This window comes from Oratosquilla oratoria, chromosome 2, assembly GCF_046742065.1.
Source record: "Oratosquilla oratoria isolate Oo_2021 chromosome 2, ASM4674206v1, whole genome shotgun sequence".
Classification (NCBI taxonomy): domain Eukaryota; kingdom Metazoa; phylum Arthropoda; class Malacostraca; order Stomatopoda; family Squillidae; genus Oratosquilla; species Oratosquilla oratoria.
This window is the reverse complement of record NC_134778.1, coordinates 15380936-15407683: the sequence shown is the minus strand read 5'-3', so window position 1 is coordinate 15407683 and position 26748 is coordinate 15380936. Positions and strand designations below refer to the sequence as shown.

The 26748-nt window shown below is 43.6% G+C and overlaps 1 protein-coding gene across 1 annotated transcript in view; it reads right to left on the bottom strand.

Annotated features, from left to right (window-relative positions):
* Positions 1 to 1850: 1850 nt before the first annotated feature.
* Positions 1851 to 26748, bottom strand: part of LOC143037240 (uncharacterized) — a 41648-nt gene continuing 16750 nt past the window's right edge. The window contains exon 4 of the mRNA XM_076205368.1: positions 1851 to 3164. Within this exon, the coding sequence (XP_076061483.1) occupies positions 2993 to 3164 (172 nt within the window). The 3' untranslated portion in view covers positions 1851 to 2992. The remainder of the gene's footprint in view (positions 3165 to 26748) is intronic.

Below are 26748 nucleotides of genomic sequence, written 5' to 3'. Positions count from 1 at the left end.
ACCTATTACTTCGATTTTTCTTAGTAGCTTTTTGTGTGGTACTTCATCAAATGCTTTTTGTAAATCTAGGAAAGCATAATCAGCCCATCTGTCCCTTTCTTGCATTATTTCTATTAGCTTCGAGCAAAAGGAAATCAAGTTAGTGACACATGATCTTCTGTGTCTATTGCCAAATTGTTTTGGATTTAGTATATTATTTTCTTCCAGATGTTTAACCAATCTACTTTTGATAACCTTTTCACATATTTTTGCTATTGTGTTTGTAAGGTGTGTGTGTATATTATTTATACATTTTATATATATATATATATATATATATATATATTATATATATATATATATATATATATATATATATATATATTATATATATATATATATATCACACAGATAACCCACAGTTGGAGTACATGAAAACTTGGGAGAATGTTTAACTTTTCTATTTTGGCTACCTGCTGTAGCCGAAATATAGAAGTTAAATGTTCTCCCAAATTTTCTTTCACTCTGTGGATTATCTGCGAGATTTACAAATGTGTCACTACATTTTGCTTCTGTGAATATATATATTTATATATGTATATACATATATATTCATGAACATATATGTATATATATATATCTACATATATATTCATATATATAAACATATATATATATGGTGAGAGAAAGAGAGAAGTAGAAAGGTGGGAGACCTATTTCAAACTTTATAACTTAACCTAAATTACTATCAATACTCTATATAAAATTAAGTATACAAAACTGAGTTTGAAATTAATAGCTCCCTTAGAACTTTGATGAAAAAATTAGGTATATATTGGGGAAAGCAACATTAATAAAACAGTCCAACTTTACCTCATTCATTATTCCTTACCATTGGCCATTTGTTAATTATAATAATAAAAAGGCTAACTCCATGAACTGCACAAGATTATAGCTTTGAGTTCAACCATAATTAATTATAATGGCATACAATTTTCATATGGACCAATGATGGGTACTTGCTTTTGGTGTTCCTGTAAGATGGACAGCAGAGTTGCCCCTTTTCAAATCCTGTCAACCCCTCATCTCCATTTGGAGGTGCAGCCTTGAGGGGCTGACTTTCAGTCTCTGGACTTGGTTGAACATCTCTGTCAACTAAGTGTACTTACACTTTTTCACACATAAACAATTGTTAACTGCTCTCTTCCTACTACTTTCAGTAACCAGTCACACAGAAACAGTCCCATATCAACCAATACAACGCAAAAAGTCCAGAGTATTTTCCCAGAGATTTATGGAAGGCCCAAGGACTGCTGTTAGCCACTGTGGGGCTCCAGATTTCCCATTTAGTGAAACTTGAGGCAACAATTATAATATTGCAATTTTATGCACACATCCTTCTGTGTTCCTAGAAAAGAAGATTTGCCAAAAGATAGAGTAGCAAATAAATTTAGAGTTTCTCTTGTTATCACTTAAACTTAAGGGAGAGATCATAAGTCTCCTAAGCAATTCATACTTGAGGCACAAGGACTTCCACCTCTCAATATGCCTTATCTATTGTGAACAGAGACGACTAGATCAGACTGAATTTGTCTCTGCAATTTTTCAAAATACTAAATCTCAATAGAATTATAAGAAAAATATATGCAGCTTGAAGAAGTGTTCATCAGGCAAAGTGAAGGAATGCCAGGGTATAACTTGCTGCTATACTGGACTAAAATTAAGAATGCCCATCACAGTAAATCTCTCATTTACATCAACAGCAATCATACTAGGGGTACATAAACACATACCTCAAAGCTAGAACCCAGGATAATGCTTCCTCTACATCTGATCACAAATTCCCATCACTGACAGAAAAATTTCTTAACTACTTTTGGTCTTCTTTTTTCATCACAAATATACAACACTATACAGTATAAGAAAGAAGTGATTTAAAAACAAAAATATAATAACTGTTAAACCAGTTACCATCTAAAATATGAAGTAAATAAACATGTCACACTTTGATGGGGATGACTTACAAAGATAATATTCATATAGTAAACCAATACAAAGTTATTGTTATCAATGAAAGTAATATTCAATTCCTACATTTTCTTAAAGCAAACTACAAAATCTTGAATGTGAACATCACTGCTGACAAATATCTAATCTGACTTAATCACAGGTTCTTCAACTTGATAATTTTTAAAAACATATTTCAATAAGGTAATGTTCTGGCAGCATCTCACCACTGTCAATCCATCTCATCACTATTAGTCACCTGTTATAGTAATGCTGGTGAAGAGCCACTATATGACTCTCTGCATGTCCAGCTGGAAGCAGAATCTGAGAAGAATAAAGAGCCTTCCCTAAGAGAACAAGAAAAGACTAAATGAAAAAACCACAGCCACAGCTTACAAGGTAAGGCTCTCTTGAACCTCTGCTTTACTTCATGATCAATATCCTTACTAATGAGTGAAGCAATGAATATCAACAAAGGGAGGAGAGCAAATTAAGACCCTGTGAATACACTGATCACCAACCCCCATTGATATCCATTGCATATTCCCTACAGTATTCAGTTACTTGTAGGTTTTACTTGGCAAGGAACAGCGTCAAGTCAAGGGTAAGTACAGTCTTGGTACAACTAATTTCATAATATAGCAATGATAATAATATCAACAATTATAGTCTGAGAGCTATACAAGAAGACTATGCATATCATGACAAAAACTGAGGGTGGCACTAGATGATAGCTTATGAGCTATCAGTCTCCAACATAATTCCAGTGTGCCCATCCTTTATTATTTTTAAAATAACATGTGAGCTTTCAACTGTCTTTATGGTCTTTTTTTTCTACAAGGATGAGTTCCACATCACAAAAATTATCTCTAAATTTGAAATGCTGAACTGATATTCACAAAATTCAACAATCAGCTGCTCTAATTACCTAGATTAAAACTAGGTAAATTAGATTTAAAATCCTTAGTCTAGTCTGCAACATAAGTTAAAAGCTAACAATGCAAGACTAGCTGGTTTCATATGTGTTCAGGAGTGCAGCATCAACAGGTTCCAGGCACGAGGGGCATGTGAATGAGCGCATAAGCCAGTCATCAATGCACTCTGTGTGGTAGGTGTGCATACAAGGCAAGTAGCGCACCTTGTCCCCTACCATGAATTCTATCATGCATATCACACATCTGCAAAAAGAAAAGAAAAGAAAAAAAATTATGTAAAAAAAATTGTCTTGTAGTTTGCAAACTTTGCAATTATAATTCAAAACCAAAGTACCTGTTTTTGGTGGTCCTGCAATTCAAACACTAAAGAGAATCATTTTCCTGCCACTGTTTTCACATTTTATCAACATTCTCACTCCAATCTAATGATGCAGCCCCATCTGGTGGACCAGGCCCAAGATTTCTCATTACAATTTCAACTACTTTTCCTCTACTTTAACATAGAAAAACACTAACAGGTGATTGGTATCTTTCTATCCACTTCCAAATTGAATCTATTTCCGGACAGTTTGAGACCATTGTTTCTTGTCTGATTCTCATTCAGTGTGAAAATTATCACTTTTGATGTTGTCAATTCCCTTTAGATTTTTAAAGACCTGTATCAAGTTACCTTTGAGTCTACGCTTTTTTGGGGAAAACATATTCATATGTTTTAGTCGATTTTTGTATGATTTATTTTTTATATTTGGAATCAGTTTTGTGGCTCGCCGTTGTACTTTTTCCAGTCTGTCAATGTTTTTAATGAGATTCGGTGACCATATGGAAACAGCAGATTCCAAATGTGGACGAACTAACGATTCATATAGCTTGTTAATGAGTGATGGACTTTTGAAGTCAAAAGATCGTGCAATCAGTCCTAGAATCTTATTTGCTTTCTCAGAGGCTGAAATACACTGATTGGATGATTTGAGATCTTTTTCACTATTCACTTTTGTTAACGAATTTCCAAATAACTTGTAATCGTACTTACTGTTATTTTTACCTATATGCATTACCTTGCATTTACTTGTGTTAAATTTCATTAGCCACTTTTCAGACTATTGCTGTAATTTATCTAAATCTTCTTGAATATCTGATTGGTTTAAGTGATCATTTACCATTCCGCACAGTTTTGTTTCATCAGCAAATTTGGAAACATTAGATTTTAGTCCATGGTCTATCATTTATATATACTATGAATAGAAGTGGTCCAAGAACGGAACCCTGAGGAACTCCACTTGTAACATTTTTCTATCTAGAAGTTTTTCCATTTAAAACAACTCTCTGTTTTTGATCATTCAACCAATTACTAGTCCAACTTAATAGGCTACCACTTATTCCGTGTGAAGCTAATTTAGTAAGTAGTCTTTTGTAGGGGACAGTATCAAAAGCTTTTGCAAAGTCTAGATATATTAAATCTAGGATGAGGTGGACGGATGGGGTGAAGGGGGTGAAGGGGGCTTTGGGGAAGAGGGGAATGTCTGTTGAGGAAGGACGGGAGAGGACAGAAGACAGGGGTGAATGGAGAATGGTTGTATATGGATGATGTTGAGATGCATGAGGTGGAATGGGCAGGGGGATGGGGGGTGAGGTAGTATGTGTGAGCAAAATTTGACGCAGCCAGAAGGGATTTCTCCCCGTCTTATCCTTTTATGCAATGGGGAGACGGAGGGGGGGGGGTCGCCGATTTAATGAAGTGGCCTTGCTGTGGATGTGCTGTGTCTTGCGACACTGTTTCTGACCCAGGGCAGTGGACAAGGTGCAGGGATGACCCGCCATCCAGGAGGTGCTAAGATAAGAGGGAGGGTGGAGGGGTGTGGAGTGTATTTCAGGGATGGAATGGGTGGGAATGATTTTATGCCTTTTCCTTTTTGGCTACCTCCCTTGTAAGGGGGAAAAAGCCTTGGTATATGTATGTATGTATTGTTTCTTTTGTCATAATTTGAGATAACTGTTGTAGAATTTGAGTAAGTTAGTCACGCAAGAACGTTTCCGTCTGAAACCATGCTGGCTATCATTTATCAAATGGTTACTTTCTAAATGATGTTCGATAACATCTCTGATGATAGTTTCCATTATTTTTCCTATGATTGAAGTCAAACTTATGGGCCTATTGTTATTTGGTTTCTTTTTGTCACCCTTTTTGAATATGGGAGTAACGTTAGCTAGCTTCCATTCTTTTGGGACATCTCCGGATATGATGGATTTCTTGAAAATAATTTCTAATTGAACAACAATCTCATTTTTCATTTCCTTTAAGATTCTTGGATGCCAACCATCAGGCCCTGGTGTTTTATTAACTTTGAGTTCATCCTCTATTTTCCTCACTAATCACGATCATTTTCTTAGCACTTCCCACTGCAACTATCTTTCCCTCCCTATCCTCTTTCACATTTAGCAACTCCCTAAAATACTCTGCCCATCTTGCTCTTACTGCCTTCTCTTCATCTGCACCTTTTACCTTTTCTTCTCTACTTGATTTGCCTCCTCTTTCTCTCTTAATTTTTTTCCAAAACATCTTTTTATTACTTTCAAAACTTTCTGTCATACTCTTACCCCATTTCACATCTGCTCTCTTCTTTGCCTCCTTTACCTTGCACTTTACTTCTCTTTTCTTTGTACCTTTCATATGACTCCCTCGTCCTATTTTGTAACCAATCTGTGAAAGCTTGCTTCTTCTCTACAACCTTCTTTGTTTCCTCATCCCACCACTCACTACCCTTCCTTCTATTTCCTCCCGTCCTTCTTGTTCCACACACCATCTTTGCACACTTTGTGACTCCCTTCTTGAACCATCCCCATTCCTCCTCCACTCCTAGTTCTACTCTATCCTTCACTCCCTCCCACTCCTCTCTCAGCTTCTTGTACTCCTCCTTTTCCTTCTCATTTAAGCAGTTCACTCTAAGCACCTCCCTACCTTTTGTCCTTTTCCTCTTTCTCCATCTATCCTCCACTCTCAACTTACCTTCCACCAAAAAATGATCTGATATTCCCCCATTCTCTCCCCTTAGAACATGTACATCCTTAACTCTTCCTATCTACCACTACATAGTCCATTAATGCTCTACCTAGAAATATATACCATAGAAGGAACAGTTAACAGAATTAAAACCAATAATTAAGGAGAGAAGGGAACTGAAAGTGATGGTGGCAACAGAGCTAAAAACCTGTAAATGCTCTTCCCAGGGAAGTGTGGGAATGACTGGCTGAGTTCTCCCTTACATTCCACTCTGTTGGATCAGTGTGACAGCAGGGAGTTGCCAGATACATTCTGTCTACATAATTTCACCTCAGAAAATGCCTTCCTATTTTCATCATGAATAAGCAGCTGCAGGGAGTAGGGGTCACATACTTTTGATGAGTACTGCAGAGTAAAGGGTGTGTTGGTTTTAGATATGTAGGGTAAAGAGTTCTGTGGTGAAATTGAGGCATTACAAAGGATTACAAAGGAGGAGCATACCAACAGGAGACCTTTTGGTCCATAACTAGGTTGGATGCAGAAAAAAATTAAGATAAATAAAAGAAAAATAAATGAAAATTATAATAATACAAATAATAATAAATAAATGCATAGGTATAGTTAAATAATAAACAAACAGGTAAATAGTAGATAATAATATATTGACAGATAACTAATAATAAATGAAAATCAAGCAAATAATAATAATAAACAAACAAATAAACAAATAATATATGGGTGAAGGGATCCAGATCTTGTTTCAGATGGGGACACTACTGTATAACCTGCTCCAAGGATACAGTATGAACTGCAAATATATTCATCTAATTGTAGTATACTGGAAAGGAGCAATGCTCATGGGGTCCTGTCTCTTACTCTCCAATCAAATTATCATACCTGGCTACAAATTTACATATGCTTCCAATTTAGGTTGCCTCTCCTCATTCTCCAAATATAATTATATTCAAATTTATGTATTGTTCCCGCTTGGGCTCTACCGCCTAAGCTATTCCAAGTATCTATGCATCTGTATGGAAAACTGCACTTCTTCACATTCTTTAGATGTCTTTTTCAATTTGTTCTCATTACCTCCTAAAGCACTTCAATCCCTTATCAAAAGGTTTCTTCTGTCAAGGTAGCTATCCTCTTTTGTGACCTGAATACTGTAATCAAGTCATTCAAACACATTTAAATATTTCTCATTCCTACCTCCCTTTAATTCCAAATCTGTCCCACACAGTCATCACTTTATATAGTCTTCTCTTCATACCCATCCCTAAATAGCTATTTCTCATGACACTTCCCCCCCCCCAACATTTACTTTTTTCCCTCACTGAACAGTTTACTTCCAACCCCATTCCTCTATTCCCTGTTACATGAGACTCTAAATATCTAAACCTATCCACTTTCTCTAACCTCTCTCCTTTAAGACTTACCTCCAGTTTACTGCCACCCTCACCTCTTATACATCTCATCATCACCTTGCCCACACTTACTTTCAACTTCTTTCTATCACATACGTTCCCAAACTCTGTCACTAACTGCCTTAGACCTTCCTTTGCCCCACTACAAGCACAGTGTCATCAGCAAACAACAACTGGCTTACTTCCCATTTCCCTCCACTCTCTCTAACTGCCTCTAATCCTCTGCCCATCACCCTCACATCTACCTCTTCCACCACCCCATCCATGTACACATTCATTCATATCTTGTCACATCAGTGGAGTCAAGTGAGGGCTGGTTCATTCAGTTCTCTCTGGTCATTCTTGGAGCACCTTGGTCCTTGTGGGCACTGTGTCAGAAGATGGCCCATGGTTTGTATCTTGCCACAGTCACAGTTGGGATCACTTGTATATCCCCATCTCATCTTATTAATTCAGGTACACCCAACTTTGCACTGTGCTCTACTGAGTGAATACCATCACTTTCTATTTAGTGATGTGCCATTTAGAAAAGATTCCCTTGCTAATGGGTTAGGAACTGATCTGATGCTGGTGTTTCAGACCATTGTTGGAGACATTCTTTTGAGGTGTTGTTGTCCTCAAGTTCTTTGATGACATGAACAAGCCCATACTGAGGAGATATATCCAGCTGCTGCATAGTAAAAGGGCCGTCTGCTTTTGGGTCTAAGGATCAGCCCCTCCCCAGCTAGTATTTGTCAGCTTATATAGGATGTTTTTTCTAGCTTTTACTTAATCTTTAATTTCTCTATGTATTGTAGGAAGCTCAGTGTGCTGTCCAATGTCATCCCAAAGTATATGGGCATGGGGACATTTTTTAGGATGGTGTCATTCCATGTGATGTTCAGATCCTTCATGGCTCTAGATGGACAGTGCATACTTGGGTTTTGCAAGAGTTTGAGTGGTGTGGCAGGGTATCTGCTAATCTTTCTTCATAGATGGCCTGCTCATGGTGACTCCTGCAATCTTGACAGTAGGATATAAATCACTATACCAAGCAAAGTGACAGTCGCCAGGGTGGTAAAATGAATAAAGATGTACATACCGAATACCCATGGTAACATAGCACACCCCTGGTGCAGCTTCATCTTCACCTCAAACCCCTTACTGTCACCATTCCCAACTCTAACACAAACTCTACAACTCATGCAAAAGCTTTTAACTGCCCTGATCAACTTTCCCACTATCCCTTATCTCTGCAATATCTCCCACAATGCCTTCCTGTCTACCCTGCAATTCCTTGACTTGACTTAATAAGTCAAGGACTCATCTCAAACTGGGAAAACAAACATATCCTTCTCCACTAATATAAATCTGATTGAATTTGCTTACAAGAAACACAACTTAAGTTCCCTGCATCACTTGAAAGGCTATACTAGATACCTATCACCTCTCCCTATCCAAGCCAAACAAAGAAATACAGCAATCATCATCGAGTTGGAAAGAGAATTTTGAAAAGCGAAAAAAAGATGTTCTGGAAGTGAAGAGAATTGGGGAGGGTGAGTCAGATAAAGAGGAAGGTGCAGATGGGCAAATGTTAGAGAAAGTGAAGGCAGTAAGGGGAAGATGGCTAGATTATTTCAAAGGATTGTGGAATGTGGATGGGGTTAGGGATTGATTTATTGTGGCAGTGGGAGAAGGTAGTGAAGTGAAGGTGGTAAGGATAAGATGGGTGGAGTATTTAAAAAAAAATTTGAATGTGGAAGAGGGTAGGGATTAATTATGGTACTGGAATGTGCTAGGAAAATTACTGTGATGGGAGATGAAAATGACAGGGACATAGGAAAAGATGAGGTACAAAGAGCATTGAAAATTATGAAAGCTGGTAAGACACATGAGTTGGATGGGTGGTATAATAAGGGATAAATGGTTATAGTGGATTTGCTAGTGAGGTTATTTAATCTGTAGATAAGGGAAGGGAGGGTGCCAAAGGAATGAAGGAGTGCATTAACCTTGGAGATACTTCCCTCTACACCACATGCATCCCTATCACATCACTTACCATACATACATATACCAAGGCTTTTTCCCCCTTACAAGGGAGGTGGCCAAAAAGGAAAAGGCATAAAATCATTTCCACCCATTCCATCCCTGAATACACTCCACACCCCTCTACCCTCCCTCCCATCTTAGCACCTCCTGGATGACAGGTCATCCCTGCACCTTGTCCACTGCCCTGGGTCAGAAGCAGTGTCGAAAGACACAGCACATCCACAGCAAGGCTGCTTCATTAAATTGGCGACCCCCCTCTCCATCCCCCCATTGCATAAAAGGAGAAGACGGGGAGAAATCCCTTCGGGCTGCGTCAAACTTTGCTCACACATACTACCCCACCCCCCATTCCACCTCATGCAATCACATCATCATCCATATACAACCATTCTCCATTCACCCGTGTTCTGTCCTCTCCAGTCCTTCCTCAACAGACATTCCCCTCTTCCACCTCATCCTAGGATGTCCCCTCATGTTCACTCCCTCCACATCTGCCTTCCATACCTCTTTTACAAGTCTTTCTTCACTCATTCTTTCCATGTGTCCAAACCATCCTAATTTTCTTTCATCAACCCTATCTTCCAACTCCCTTTCCACCCCCATTCTTCTCCTCACCTCCTCATTTCTCACTCTATCTAGCCTAGTAACCCCCATCATACTTCTCAGACACCACATCTCAAACACATTCAAACTCACTTACCAGCAGAGCTATATCTTCCCTTCCTCTCCCTTTCCTCACTCGACACTGCACACCAGACTCCCAAACTCAAAATCACACCTCCCTTTTAATTTAGTTTCAATTAACACTAATGCTTCCATCTTCTCAGAAACATACTACTTATCTCTTCCCTTTTACTGTCATCTGTAGCACAACCATGCACATTTAATGACCTAAATTTTAGGGTTCTGGTTGGAAACCTCACAGACCCTCTCATGGCTTGAATTCTCATAGGATAGTTTATACAGAGAGCAGGTTACCCAGTACCATCACTCCATCCCATTTAGCCACCTTCATCCCACATGTTAAAATTCTATCACTTAAATTCAACAAGGAAATAAACCCACTAAAATCCATCACAACACTTAGAACAATGGAAAGAAACTCTACAGGGTGTTCAGGATAAATCTGATTTTTTTTTTATCTTCTGTTATTTCAGAACCATTTGAAGGATTTAATAGAGGTAAAGTGCAATAGATAGCTGATTCTATGTACTATTGGTGGGTATGAGAGCTAGAGAGTATGGATGACTGGAAACCACCAGAATATTGGAAGATTTGTGCCCAATTAAAAAATTAGGAAATTTTAGCTGCAGCCCAGTGCTCCTTGAATACCATGAGATGAGAGATGGAGAATTGTGATGGAGATGTGGAAGCAGTGGCTAGCAGGAAGGATTATAGCAGACGTTCTGACTCTGTCCATACAACGAAATTCGTCGAGAAGCTGCAAAAAAAGGTGTGGCAAAATCCAGGCAAGGTAATGTGGAACTTGGTGAACAAGGATCTTTGCTACTCCTCATACAAGAGGCACAAGGAACAACTACTCACTACCAAAGCCCTAGAGAACTGCCTTACGAAACCCAAGAAACTCCTCAACAAGGTCAAACACTCAGTCGAGCCAGGGATGCTCTGGTTCTTCTCAGACAAGAAGAACTTCTGCCAGGACAAGTTGCACAACATGCAGAATAACAGGCGGCTAGCCTATAGTCCGCATGAACTCCTGCACTTCATGAAGACCAAGTTCTCTCAAACTGTGATGGTCTTTGGGTGTGTTTCCAGTGAAGGTCACGTCATGCCACCCCACATCTTTGAAGAGGGACTCGGACTCACTTCAAATGGCTATATTGAGTTGCTGTCTACTGTTGTCAAGCTCTTGGTGGAGAGGGTGGCTGCAGGAAGACCATACATATGGCAACAGGATTTGGCTTTGTGTCACACTTCTGGGAAATCCTAGAAGTGGCTGTCTAAGAACTTCTATGACTTCATCAGTCCCAAAATCTGGCCTCCCAACTCACCTGATTGCAACCCCATGGACTATGTGTGGGGTGCAGTTGAAAAAGACACTAACTGTACCACCTCGAACACCAAGGATGAGCTGAATGCCAAGATCAAACTGGTGTTCAGGTGTCTCACGGACACCATGTGCTGCAGGTTCAGGTCCCACCTGGAGGCTATGGTGGAGGCTCAGATTGGCTTCTTTGAGTGAGCTGTATTTGGCAAAAGATCCTCTAAAAAATGCACTTTGAATTTTAAGAAAATATAAATTTTTGGCCATGATAAGACGTTTTTCTTCCCTTTCCGAAAGTGTCAAATTTATCCTGAACATCCTGTAATAACTATCTCCAAGGAGTTCATAAGAACCACCCTCTACTATGTTTCCATTGCGTGGTTCCCAATTATCAGAAAGACAAATGCAAACTTTTGAACAATACAGAATAAAGCACTAAGAGTAATAAGAGGATACATCAAAACTACCCCAAATGGACACCAGCACACTGAAACTACAATCCTCCCCACAGATCATCACATAAAAATAACTGGCACACAGTTCTATGCCAGAACCCTAAGCATAATCCAATGAATCATCTTCTTACATCACACAAGCACCACCCACATCTGGATTAGACAAAGAAGAGAAAGAAGAAGAAGAAGAAGAAGAAGAAGAAAAAAAAAAAAAAAAAAATCTTACTACCCAATATAAAAATTTTCCACCTATACCACCCAACACAACCACTCAAACACATACACAAGCTCTCCAAGACAGACCATCAAACTCAATACTATACTAATAAGGCCCAGATATCAGTCCCACAGGGAAAAAAAATCTGAAGAGCCACACTGGCATCCTTACACTAAGGACACCATCCAACATTAAAACAGTATCAACACAGAATAGAAAGGGGCACAGAATCAAATTGCCCTGACAATCCTTGGACAACAACACAATAATTATCTTCTGAGTGACTAATGGGACCAACCAGAAGTTGTTGCTGGTTACTTGTGAACCGTGGGTATCCCGCAAGAGACCAGGGGACAATGGATTGACTGGCCAACTAATGTGGTAGTTGTTAAAGGTTATACTCCCTTGGAAACCAATGTAGAATTTGTTAGTCATAGCAGTAAAGTTTTTCAGAGTACTTAGGTACTGTTTTTGAGAGGTTGGGCACTGAGAGATCTAAGATGTTTGCTTTGGGTTTGGCATCAGGATAGGATGGATTTCAGTTAGTACTTTTACTTTCAGGACTGCAGTTGGTACTGTGGATGGGGGAGATTTATTTGTATGAAAATGGTTTGTTGGCATTTTTTGGGTGGAAAGTTTACAGGTGTGGCTTGGTTGATGTACAGTAAAATTCCCACAAGTGGCATAATAGAGGCGCAGTCAAGGATGGCTTACAAGACTTTCCAACTTATGAGTCATACTTCTGGTAACCCTATTTTCTAGCCAAAATAAATGGTTTTAAACCATCTACCTAGTTTGACTGCTAGAGTTAATACCTTCTTCTGTAAAGCAGAAGTGCTTGGAGGCTTAAAAAAGACTTGAAATGGCACTTTTTTCTTTTATTTAAGCAGCTTGAAACACATGAACACTGATTTATTTTGTACTCTACAACTTGTTAAACACTTACATAAATAAAAAAAAAATGGAGACTGGCATCACTGTCACTGTAGGTTGTTAAGCATGACTACTTTCTGGCAGTTCTGAAGAGGACTCAATGGGAAAACAGCTGGATGATTCACTGCTGGTGGAAATGGACTAGCCTTGCCATCTTATGAGTAGTTACGATTTATGGAATGCCAACTTATGGGGGCTTTAGTGTACTCCATGACATCTTTTATGGTTTCTCCTGGAAAGTTAGATCTTTTCTTGGAGTGGCAGGGTTGTAGGTTTTGGAGTGAATAGGCTTGTGGGTGGATAAGAGGTGGGGGCTTGTATAAGTGATTCTTGCACTTTTTTCTTGCTCGGTAGTAGGAATTGGAGACAGTTCAAGGTGAGGAGTTGAGTTTTTGTAACAGAAGTGAGGGGGATGTAGGGGAGGTGTTTGACAGACTGTAGTACTTCTGTGTATATAATTCCAGGCCAGATCATCCTGGTTCAAACTCATCTTTGGGTTTCTCTGGAACTTACACATTCTATGTCTCTGATACTGAGGATTTCCTTTTCTAATTTGTATGCTTTGCAGTTTGATGATGATACAGTGTGATCTTTGTTGCAGTTTGTACATTTGGTTGGATGTGAGCATGAGGTACCATATGCAGGGGCTGATCAATATACATTCTAGGCAGCAACATCCCTGTCTAGCATGTCCACAGCACTGGCAGTTGAAACAGTGATATGGACATGTATAGTATTTCTCTATTAGGTATCTTAAATAACCTACAGTCAGGTAGGTTGGAAGTTGTGGTTATATTAGTGTTGGAGTATTGTTCTATGTATTGTTTATGGTTTTCTTTACTCTGTATACTTTTATTACTTCTGATCATCTCACTATTCTGTCCATTATATTTTCTTCTCTGCGATATTGTCGAGGTGAAATGTGGACTACTCCCACACTGGTGTTAGGTGTTCTAAATGTTGTTGTTTTAATTAGGATGTCTGCCAGGGTTATTGAGGGTTTTGATTTTGTTATACAGAGTTCTTGATTCTAGTTTTATGTCTCCTTGGGGCTACATCACAAGGAGTTTACTCTCATGGGGTATTTCTTTTATGTATTCATTGTTGGTAGACTTCAGGGTAGTCCAAGCCAGGGTCTACTTCATCTTGGTGTAGTTCAAATTGGTGGACTGCAGGACTGTGAAGGCTAAGGAATGTAATATCTCTTTGTGGGGTTGGGGTTGCAGTAACTGTGGTGCTTGGGCCTGCTGATAAGGCTAACATACATACATACATATACCAAGGCTTTATTCCCCCTTACCAGGGGGGTAGCCAAAAAGGACAAGGCACAAAAACATTCCCACCCATTTCATCCCCGAAAGCACTCCACACCCCTCCACCCTCCATCCCATCTTAGCACCTTCTAGATGACGTGTCATCCCTGCACCCTGTCCACTGCCCTGGGTCAGAAACAGTGTCGCAGGACACAGCACATCCACAGCAAGGCCGCTTCATTAAAAAGGCTAACATGATGTATGATAACCCAACACAAAATGAGGGTGGGGTATGATCTAGCTGATTCACGTGATTGGTGGGAACAGGAATGGTGGGTGGAGCAATAGAACATCAAGACAATATACAGAATCTCTAGGGAGAGTCAACAAAGAATACAGGATCACTCGGCTACAACTCCAATCTAAATATAATCAGGACACCAACATCGGCATCCTTGTATACCTACTCACACCTCAGGACACCAATGGCTGCATTTACCTACTCATACTTCATGACTCCAACATCTGCATCTTTGTATGCCAAGGGTTAATGTGGTTGCAGGTGAAACTAGGAAGGGAGATGTGGGTCCAAGTAAATGTTTATGGGCCTGACAGCAACAAGAGTATAGAGGAAAGGGGGGCTTTCTGGATAGATTTAAATGAGTACTTAAAGAGTTTTGGGAGGAATATCTATATAGTGCTATTGGGAGATCTCAATGCTAGCATAAGGAATGAACCAATAAATGGAGTGGTTGGGAAGTTTGGAGTCCCAGGTGAAAATCATAGTGGAGAGTTAATAGTGATGTGTTTAGAAAGAGAGCTGGTGATAGCTAGTGCAGTGCTTAAGAATAAAGTTAAGCATAAGTATACATGGGGGGTGGTGGATAGAAGGGTGCATAATAAGGCATTAACCTCTTCACTCCGGGGCACGTCGCATGTCTGGCAGCATTAGCTGCCCGACGTGCAATCTTGCGTCATAATAATCTCATTATAAAAAATAAAGTCAGTGCTCAATCGTTCGTTCTCTTTCACCCGTGAATTTTTATAACCATAGAAAATATGATGAAGCCAGTTTAGAGAGAATGGAGGTTACATAGGTATGACTACAATAAATATAATCAAGATGCCGATGTCGGCATCATCGCGTACCCACTTGCTCCTCATGCCGCCTACGTAGGCGTCACCGCATGGAAGTGGTTAATGGACTATGTACTGTTATCCAGGAGATGAGTAGGAAGAGTTCTGGATGTCCATGTTCTTAGGGGAGAGCGTGGGGGATCAGATAATTTTTTTGGTAGAAGGTAAGTCGAATGTGGATAGGTGGCAAATGAGGAAAAATGTAATTTTCGCAGGAAAATTAATTTTTCCCTGATACAAACCTGAGGTACTCCTTACCCAAGGATACGCGGCGCGTTTCTACCGCTAACACTGTGTGTGCTTGAAAACACCTCACTCCGAGGGTCTGGGCAACCATTATCCTCAGTAAGGGGCCCTCCTGGGGCAAGGGGGGCCCCCCCTCCCCCCGCAAGGGTAGGAGGGTAGAAGCTCCATTGTCTGAGCCAGGTATGAAATTAGTCACGAGGGTTGACAGGCCAGGGAGAAGGAACTACTAGCGGGGTGGATGAGGAGGGCCATTAAAGGTAAGGAGTACCTCAGGTTTGTATCAGGGAAAAATTAATTTTCCTGCGAAAATTACATTTGTTCCGAAGAATACAAACTCTTCGGTACTCCTTACCCAAGGAGACTTGGACTTAGGGGGGAAGGAAGTATTTGTCTAGCCTGGGAAACCCTCGTAAGGAGAAAATGTAGAGTGCTAAGATCTACGTTGACCAGACCCTTATACATTCCCCGAAACTGTGAAGGGCACCTGGATCTGTTCCCAGAGTGGAGACAGACAGGGCATACTCACTTTGTACCCCTTGTAGGGCTCGAACTGATTCCCTTGGAATGCTTGAGAGCCCTCGGTGAGGTAAGGGAATGTAGGAGTATGAGAAGGACTTGAGATAGGTATCCCCGTGGTTGCCGATCCAGAACTTGGATGAGGCTTCAGGGTTGGCTGTGTGCCATTGGTACGGGGTATGTTATCTCAGGACTTCTTGGGCAGCCACTATGGGGCCTAGAGAGAAGGTCCCTAAGGATTCCCACATGACATCTTTGAGGTAAAAGGAAGTGAACGTAGTCTGGGACTTCCATATACCTGCTTGAAGGACCTGGTTGACTGACCGATTCTTTCGGAAGACTAGGGAGGGTCCTATTGCCCTGAGGTCATGAGCTTTTGCTCCAGGGTAATCCGTGGGGCTTGAGGCGTAGGCCCTGCGGATGACTTCCTTGATCCAGTAAGAAATGGAAGTCTTAGTGACAGGCTTGGGTGTACCCCTGGTAGAGACGAATAGTCTTGGCAAGTCTGGTCTAAGATGCTTCGTCCTCTTGAGGTAGGTCCGGATAGCACGTACCGGGCATAGGACCATTTCTGCATGTTCGCCCCCTACAAAGTCGTCCAAGGAAGGAATACTAAAGGACCAGAATCTAGGGTCGGCTTTGGCCGGATCCTGGTTTTTGGCAACGAATTGGGGCAGAAAAGTGAAGGAGACTCTTGCCATCCTTTCGAGTGGGCGACTCGATAAGAGATGGCATGCAACTCCCCGACCCTCTTGGAAGACGCCAGGGCCAAGAGAAAGACTGTCTTCAAGGTGAGGTCCTTGAAATTAGCATCTCGGAGGGGTTCGTAAGGGGGGCCCCGCAGAGCATTGAGGACTAATGCCACATCCCATGGAGGAGAAGTGATCTCCCTGGGGGGGCATGATTTTCTGAAATGTCTGAAGAGCATGGAAATTTCTGGAGACAGGGCTAGATCCATGCCCTTCAGAGAAAACACCTGATTAAGAGCTGCCCTATAGCCCTGCACTGCCGAGAGGGAGATCTTCTTGGACTTCCGGAGGAAGTGGAAGAAGGAGGCAATCAGAGGAATGGTGGCTTGCTCTGGGGCTATTGCTCGGGAGTGGCACCATTCTCCAAAAGCATTCCACTTCCCTTGATAAAGGGCAGCTGAGGAAGAGCGAATAGGGGAGGACATGTCTTCTGCCACTTCTTTGGGGAAACCCTTCTCTAGGAGGATCCGGACCATAGTCTGAACGCGTGAAGTGCCAGGGCTGACGGGTTCTTGTGCCAGGCCCCGTTGACTGGTTGATGTAGAAGGTCGGGTCTTCCCTGAAGGGCCAGGGGCTCCTCCACTGCTAGCTCGAGGGCGTCTGGAAACCATGGGGCTTCCGGCCACCAGGGAGCGATCAAAGTCATCCGAAGGTTGGATGCGGTTCGTACTCTCTGGAGCACCTTTTGGAGCAAGGGAAACGGTGGGAAAGCGTAGGTGTCGAGGTTGTCCCAGCTTTGCAGAAGAGCATCCTCTCCCGCTGCCAGCGGATCCGGGAGAGGGCTGAAATACACCGGGAGCTGGTGGTTCCATCTGGTGGCGAAAAGGTCCACCAGAGGGGAGCCCCATTTGTTGATGAGGAAGGTTGCCACTTCCGGATGGAGGGACCACTCCGTGCTGATTACCTGACTCCTTCTGCTGAGGTGGTCTGCCCAGACATTCTTTTTCCCTGGGATGTAGCGAGCTCTGAGTGTCACTTGGAGGTTCTCGGCTAATAGGAGGATCTCCATAGTGAGATGGCAGAGGTCCTGGGAGACTGTGCCCCCCTGCTTGTTCAGGTAGGCTACTACCGAGGAATTGTCCGACATGATGCCCACAACTTTCCCCGAGATTTGACCCGAGAAGTGACGGAGAGCCAGCAGTACCGCTTTCAATTCTAGCCAGTTGATATGGGCTGTCCGCTCGACCGTGGACCAGGAACCGCTGACGTGATCGTCGTTGAGGTGGGCCCCCCAGCCCTCCTTGGAGGCATCGGAGAAGAGGAGGACTTCGGGGGGAGATGGGCCGAGGGGCATCCCCACTAGCAGGTTGCACGGGTCCTTCCACCAGAGAAGAGAATGCTTGACCTCTCCGGTAAGGGTGATGTGTTGACGGGTGTCTCCCCTTAGCGGGGACCACTGGGACTTGAGGAGCCACTGTAGGGGTCGCATTCTCAGTCTGCTCCTGGGTATTAACCTCTCGACGGAGGCCATGTGGCCCAGGAGGACTTGGCACTGTTTGGCCGTGAGGAACCCGGTCGATAGTGCCTGCACGACGAGGGAAGAGAGATTCTGGATTCGCTTCTCTACTGGGAATGCCTGCATGAGGGAAGAGTCCAGAACCATACCCAGGTACGTGACTCTCTGTCTTGGAATGAAATCTGACTTCGTCCGGTTGACCGTGGAGCCCAATTTGCGGATGAAAGCTAGGACTATCCCCAGGTGGTCGCGGCATAGCTGGGCGGAGTGTGCCAGGATCAGCCAATCGTCCAGGTAACGGAGTAGGCGAATCCCTCTGGAGTGGGACCACGCTGAGACGAGTTTGAACACTCTGGTGAAGACTTGGGGTGCTGTGGAGAGGCCGAAGCATAGGCAGGTGAATTGAAAAGTGGTCCCCTTGTGGACGAAGCGGAGGAATTTTCGGGATGAGGGATGGACAGGTATTTGGAAATAGGCGTCCTGGAGGTCCAGGGACACCATGAAGTCCCCTTCCCTGATAGACGCCCTCACGGCCTCTGGGGTGTCCATCCGGAACTTCGTCAGGGAAAGGAACTTGTTGAGAGGAGACAGATCGATGACAGGTCTCCACCCCCCTGTAGCCTTTGGTACTAGGAATAGCCTCGAGTAGAACCCCGGGTCCGGAGTTGAGACTTCCTCGAGTGCTCCTTTCTGGAGCAGAGTGGAGATTTCCTCCACTAGGGCCCGCCCGCGATCCGAGTCCGGATGGTAGTTGCTGACTTGGATGGGATAGGGGGAGAGGCTGGGGATGGTGTGAAAAGGAAGACGATAGCCTGCCTTGATAACCTGGATGGTCCAGTCCTCTGCCCCGGCAGCCTCCCATTCTCTCCAGTAGAGAGAGAGGCAACCTCCTATCCTGTGCGGGAGGGCAGGCGAGTTCCTAGAATTTCCTGCGTTGGGGTCCAGAGCCTCTATGATGTTTGCGCCCCTGTTCTCTATTGGGGAAGGGGCGGGGCTTTCCTGTCTGGGCTTTGGACTTCGAATGGGGAGGGGGCCCGTCTTCCCGCTTAGGGAGACGAAAAGGCTGCCTCTGCGTCTGAAAGGACCGAGGGGTCGATGGGGGGGTGGTCCTTGGCCTCGAGCTAGAGACGGCTGTTCTCTCGATGGCTCTGTTGTGTAGCAACTGGTTGGTGCTAGTGATTGCCGAGTCCACCACATCCGGGGGAATCAGCGTGTGGGTGAGCAGGGGGGCCCTCCTCAAAGGAGCATAAATCTCCCTGAGGAGGGGGTCACTGGGGTCCCCGAGGATGGTGTCTCTCCTGCGGGACTCGAAGTTGGCCCAGGACGTTGAGAGACAGGAAGCCTGATGCTTCAGGGCTCTGCTCGCGCTTGCCAAAAAAGCCTGGAGGTCGCATTCTTCCTGGGGTTGTAGTTCGGGTAAGAACTCCCTCGCCGAGGCAAGGAGGCGTTCTAGCCTGGAGTTCACCGCCAGGGACAGAGCCAGTGAATGAATGTGGTCGCTGACTTCCCTGCCGGAGAGGAGGACGTTTCGTCTGCGCAGCGACTCGGCGTCCGCCTTAACCAGCTCTGGTAACCTCGCCGGGATCGAGGCTGGTCTGAGGGTTGACCCCGATGGGGTGTAGAAGCGCTTCTGGTGTTCCAATGGGACCGGATGCCAACGCGCCCTCTCGGTCGTCCTTGTTGCGAGAGCGTCGGAGGCCTGGGCCATGGCCCTCGCCGTCTGCGTACTCCATGGAAGGTGGAGGGGAGTAGGCTGGGCTTTGTGAGAGTTGGCCGCCATGAAGATGTCAGACTCGAATGTGGCTTCCTCTTCTTTCGGGGGGCCCAGTCGATTCGCCCTCCGAACCCTCGCGAGGACGTCCGAGAAGGAAGGTGGGACCACCATCGAGGATTCCGACTGGGAAACGGGAGGGGAAAGGGAGCGTGACCCCCCCCCTACGGCGCTGTGGACATCGTCGTCGGCGTAGGAGGGGTCGGCACGGGCAGAGAGGAACCGCACGCTACCATCCTCGTCACTGATGGGTTCAGGGGGGGGCTGAGCAAGTGGAAGCTGGTCGAGGGGGGCCCTTGGGGGCGGAGACTCCTCACGAGCTTCCGTGCGGTGCACGAACCGCGCTTGAGAAGCGCGGAAAAATTCCCGTTGGGCCTCCATCTGTTCCTTCAACGTAGTGACGAGTGAACAGAGAGTGGGGAGGAGGTCCGGGGAATGTCCTCTTGGAGGGTCCCGCCTGGGTGCGGATGGTCCGGGAGACGCCAGGGGGAGACTGCCTCCTCCGGACGAAGCTGAGTCACCTACGACGAACGCGCGTGTGGGTACACCTCGGGCTTCCTGCCCACCGGGCATAGAAAGGGTTCCGGTGATGACCCGGCTCGTCTGACGAGAGGTGGAAGGGGTGGGACTGGGGGTCACCCGAGAAGGAGAAGAGGCTGACGCGCTCCGAATCTCCGAACTCGGTTCCTTTGTCCGTGGGGGGGTGGAGCTGCCGGGGAGCGTCGCGGAGCCCGCGGACGCAACCGGGAAAAAGCTCGTACCCGGGGGGTAGTTCGCGGGGGCCAATGGCGCGTGCCCGTCGAGACTAGCCCCCCTTTTGGCAGGAACAGGAGACAATTTAGCCTGAGACTGACTCGGGGCGGCTATTGTACAACCTTTCCGTTTACTACGCTTAGGAGGGGGGAGACAACTGCCCGCGTCCTCCGCCGACGTAGCATGCCTTCTCTTTGTGTCGGGTGAGGGGGGAAGCCATCTTCCTGGCCCGCGTATCTTGACCCGTGGCTGCACCTTCCGGTGAGCATGAAAATACGCGGACCACTGCTTATCACCCCATTGAGCGCACGTAGTACACGGGGATGAAGGGGAACATGCCAGATTCCGACAATGGATACACCAAGAGTGTGGGTCCACAGTTGTCGGTGGGAGAAGAGCCCGGCAGCGAAATTCACCACGGGCGAAGGCACACATGCTATCGCGAACAACAACACTAGGACCAGATTCCATACTTACAGAGAAGCGGAGAATACCCGGTGGAGATTAAAGAGAGGGATAAAGGGGACTCAAGCGCTTCCAAGCAGGGGGAAGGCGGCGATGCAGGACGTTCCACACAAAGGACGCCGTTGGAAGGGTGTAGAAGGCCGATGCCGATTGCGTTCGAGATAATCGAACGATCCAAGCAGGGGGAAGGCGGCGATGCAGGACGTTCCACACAAAGGACGCCGTTGGAAGGGTGTAGAAGGCCGATGCCGATTGCGTTCGAGATAATCGAACGATCCAAGCAGGGGGAAGGCGGCGATGCAGGACGTTCCACACAAAGGACGCCGTTGGAAGGGTGTAGAAGGCCGATGCCGATTGCGTTCGAGATAATCGAACGATGCGGGATTGGCGCAGGAAATTAATTTCCTGATACAAGCACGGAACTGTGAGAGATGTTGACTCGATCGCTACCGCTTAGACAATGGAGCTTCTACCCTCCTACCCTTGCGGGGGGAGGGGGGGCCCCCCTTGCCCCAGGAGGGCCCCTTACTGAGGATAATGGTTGCCCAGACCCTCGGAGTGAGGTGTTTTCAAGCACACACAGTGTTAGCGGTAGAAACGCGCCGCGTATCCTTGGGTAAGGAGTACCGAAGAGTTTGTATTCTTCGGAACAAATGCAGAAGATAAAGAGATGATTAAAGTACGAGTAGACTGTTTAAATAAGAAGAAAAAAGAGAAGTACAAGGAAAAGCTGAAAGAAGTGTGGGAGGTGGTGAAGGATAAAGTAGAGGTAGAAGTGGAGGAATGGGGATATTTCAAGGAGGGAGTGACAAGGTGTGCAAATATGGTATGTGGAATGAGGAGGATGGGAGGGAATAGAAGGAAGGGTAGTGTATGGTAGGATGATGAAGTGAAGAAGGTATTGAAAGAGAAGTAAGCATTCAAGGATTGGTTGCAAAGTAGGATAAGAGAACCATATGAGAGGCAAAAAGAAAGAAAGAAAGAAAGAAAAAAAAAAAAAAAAAAAAAAAAAAAAAAAAAAAAAAAAAAGATACATGAGGCACAAAGGATAAATGTAAAATAGCGGAGGAGTATGACAGAAAATTTTGGAAGTGATAAAAAATATTTTGGAAGGAAGAGAGGAAGGGGAGGCAAGTTGAGTAGAGAAGAAAGGTAAAAGGCACATGTGGACACATGATAACTGAAGAGGAGGTGGTAAAGGGAAGATGGGCAGAGTATTTTAGAGAGCTGTTGAATGTGGAAGGGATTGGTGGTAGCATTGGGAGGCACTAAGATATTGACAATGACGGCGGAGGAAAATGGAGGAGAAAGAAGAGGTGCAAGTAGTTTTGAAATTGATGAGAGCAGGTAAGGCCCTTGGGTTAGATGGGTGTCATGTGGAGTGTCTGAAGAAGGGAGGAACAGTAATAATGGACTCACTAGTAAGGTTGTTTAATGTGTGTCTAAAAAAAGGTAGAGTGCTAGAGGACTGCCTGTATAGTTCCACTTTACAAAGGAAAAGGGGACAAATGTGAATGTAGTAGTTTCAGAGGGATCAGCTGAGTGTAGTTGGGGAAGGCTTATGGGGTTTTGAGAGGATTACGAGAGGAACAGAGGGGAGTAATTGCTAAAGAGCAGTGAGGGCTTAGGAAAGGTAGTTGCATTGATCATATTGTTGCAGTAAGGCAGATATGTCAGAAAGCTTTACAAAAGATAAGGAAATTTTTTGGGGCCTTTATGGATTTGGAAAAGGATTATGACATGGTAGCCAGAAAGGCATTGTGGGAGGTTTTACAGATATATGGGATTGAGAGGAAGCCATTAAGGGGAGTCATGAGTTTTTACAAGAGTATTAGAGCCTGCAAGTGGTTTAAGGTAAAGGTAGGGCTGTGTCAAAGATGTGTCATGTTGCCATGGCTGTTCAATATGTACATAGATGAGGTGGTGTGGGAGGTTAAAGCATGGGTAATGGGCAGAGGACTAGAGATGGTTAAAGAAAATAGAAATGGGAGGTGAGCCCATTGCACCTGTGGCTGGGTCAGAGGGGCAATTAAGGCAGTTAGTAATGGAGTTTGGGAAGGTTTGCAAGAGGAGAAAGTTAAAGGTAAATGTGAGTAAAAGAAAGGTGATAAGATGTACAAGGGGAGAGGATGGCAGTGAGTTGGATGTAAGTCTTAAAGAAGAGGCTGGAGGAAGTGGATTGCTTTAGGTATTTGGGGTCACATGTGGCAGGAAAGGGAGGAATGGAGATGAAGGTAAATTGTAGACAAGTAAATGCCTTGGGAAAGTGTCATGAGAAATAGGTATTTAGGAATGGATGCAAAGAGGGGGTTATATAAAGGGGTGATTGAGCCGATGGCATTGTATGGGGCAGAGACTTGGAACTTAAGAAAGGCAGAGAGGAGTTTTAATGTGTTTGAGATGAATGTCTGACAAGTTTGGTAGGGGTTATGAGGCTGGATAGAATGAGAAATGAGGGGATGAAGAGGAGAGTGGGAGTGGAAAAGGAGATGAGAGATAGGGTTCATGAAAGACTATTGGGGTGGTTTGGACACATGGAAAGAATGAATAACGAAAGACTAGTAAAAGAGGTGTGGAAAGCAGAGGCGGAGGAAGTTAACTTTAGGGGATGACTGAGGATGAGATGGATGGGTGGACTGAAAGGGGTGTTGAGCAAGGAATAAGGCAGGAGATAGGGGTGAGTGGAGAATGGGTGTGTATAGATGATACTATGATGCAAGACAGGGGTTGGGGGATGGGATGGGATAGGGAGTAGTTATGTGTGAATGATATTCTGATACAGTGTTGTAAGAAATGCCTGTAGATTGTCATTGGTTTATTCTATACTAGTCTGCACATGTGCATGCATTAGCTACATGACGTTGGATCTTGGTGGTAGCAGCAAGCTTCAACGGGACCTTTAGTGCATGATCTGACCCGCGGTCAAGTTGGCTTGACCTGAGGGTCAATCACCGAGAACACCTTAATTCTCAACTGGCAGATTCAACCATATAAATGATATTATTTATTATAATTAATCACTTTTCATAAATATAAGTTATATAGTTAAAATAAATACCTAGTGTCCATGCTGTCACGCACCCAATGTCTACGTTTTTATCTTATTTTCTTTCTTGTGGTAGTCGTAGTTGTCTGCAAGCACGCAGCTTTTACCCACCCCGCCCACTTATCTGTCAGCTGTGAGTCCTATGTATGGTGTGGGTTTTGTTGCTTAGGTTTGTAGGTCACCTTTTGGGATTTTGAATGTTGGTGTGTCAAATACTTTTACCAAAATTTCTTTCCCATGCATGATCTTGAATTACCTTTGTTTTCTCCCACCGAGTTTATCGACATTACACATAATCTAAGGTTGGTTTAGGGTTACAGGTAGTTCTCGATATATGCGACTTCGATATATGCGAATTCGCGTATATGCGATTCAAGAATTTGCACCACTTTTCGATATGTGCGGGGATATATTCGAAGATATGCGATTTGACCTAAAAAAAATAAAATAAAATAAAAATAGTCGCGGCCGATTATTTTTTTCAAAATACCTATTATATATTTGAAGTTGGTGCGCATAAAGCCGTGTGGTAACACTGGCTGCATCAGCTAGGTAGAGCTGGCATCACTGCGGCGTTATCACAACAACAACACCGGCAGCTGTACAGACGGCATCGTCTTAGGCATCCTTCCTGTTTCATAGGCCAAACCATTGTCTTTCTGCAGGTAATTAAGCTTTTTTGATACACAAATTAATTATTTTTTTTCACAAACAAATTAATTTTTGATACTTATTACTGCCCCAATTAATTTAGTCAATTTTCACTCTCTGCAAGAATTATCGTTTATTCTCCGCACTGGATAAACTCTAAGCAGTACTCCTGCCTGTGTATCTCCAGAGCACATCAACAGTCAGTTTAAAGGTCAGATATCAACAGATATACCATTCACTAAAAATCATCGAAAAAGTACTTTTTAAAAGCATACAAATAAAGTTTTTACCTATTACAGAAGAATTTATTCAGAAAATTCACTTTTAATTGCGCCTCGCATACCACTTTTCCGAAATCTAGCTATTCAGAATAACAATATTGTTTGTTTGGCAACTGTGACGTCACGAACGCGGAATTCCCCGAACCTTTCACGAAGCGCACGGGCGGAATGTTTCGAATAGCAGACGACGCAATGAAATGAAGACAAAACTGTTTTTTGCCAAATTTGATAAGATGTAGATGGTGGAATTATATAGAATACTGTCAGTATGTTTTTTGATGTACATTAAACTGTAAATACAAAAAGTTATGGAAGTCTTGATAGATATCAAGACTTCCATAACTTTTTGTATTTACAGTTTAATGTACATCAAAAAACATACTGACAGTATTCTATATAATTCCACCATCTACATCTTATCAAATTTGGCAAAAAACAGTTTTGTCTTCATTTCATTGCGTCGTCTGCTATTTGAAACATTCCGCCCGTGCGCTTCGTGAAAGGTTCGGGGAATTCCGCGTTCGTGACGTCACAGTTGCCAAACAAACAATATTGTTATTCTGAATAGCTAGATTTCGGAAAAGTGGTATGCGAGGCACAATTAAAAGTGAATTTTCTGAATAAATTCTTCTGTAATAGGTAAAAACTTTATTTGTATGCTTTTAAAAAGTACTTTTTCGAGCAATACGATGATTTTTAGCGAATGGTATATCTGTTGATATCTGACCTTTAAGCGTAGCAAGCAGTCTGAAATGTGAATTGTAAACAGACTGATTTTTCAAACAGCTGAAGAAAATACGCTTGGCGAAATAAGTGATGTTTACGGTAGCGTCTTTTCCCGAGGTTAATACTTACATGCTAAAATGTATGTAAACATATATGAGATGCAGTATGTAAGCCCTTTGCCAAAATAAAATATGTAAAAAAAAAAAATCAATCCGAGTTGAGAACGTATCCCCCTTTTTCCCATAGGTTCAATAGTTCGATATATGCGAATTCGTTATATGCGGGGGGTCCGCGGAACGGAACCCCCACATATAACGAGAACTACCTGTATTATTATCTCGCGTGATTTTCTTGTCTTCTGATTATATTTTACATTAAATACTTAAATTGTGATAATATTTCTATTACTAAAGTGCTTTTGCTATTGTTTGGTTGTGTAAATAAAATTTTAAAACGAAACTACTCTTTCGTTCCTGGAAATCAAAATCACAATTCATACATGCATATACCAAAGGCTTTTTCCCCCTTACACGGGGGGGTAGCCAAAAAGAAAAAGGCATAGAAACCACTACCACATATTCCATTCCCTACATATCCACTCCCCTCCACCCTCCTCCCTCCCTCCCATCTTGGTGCCTCCTGGATGATGGGTCATCCCTGCATCTTGTCCACTGCCCTGGGTCAGAAGCAGTGTCACAAGACACAGCACATCCACAG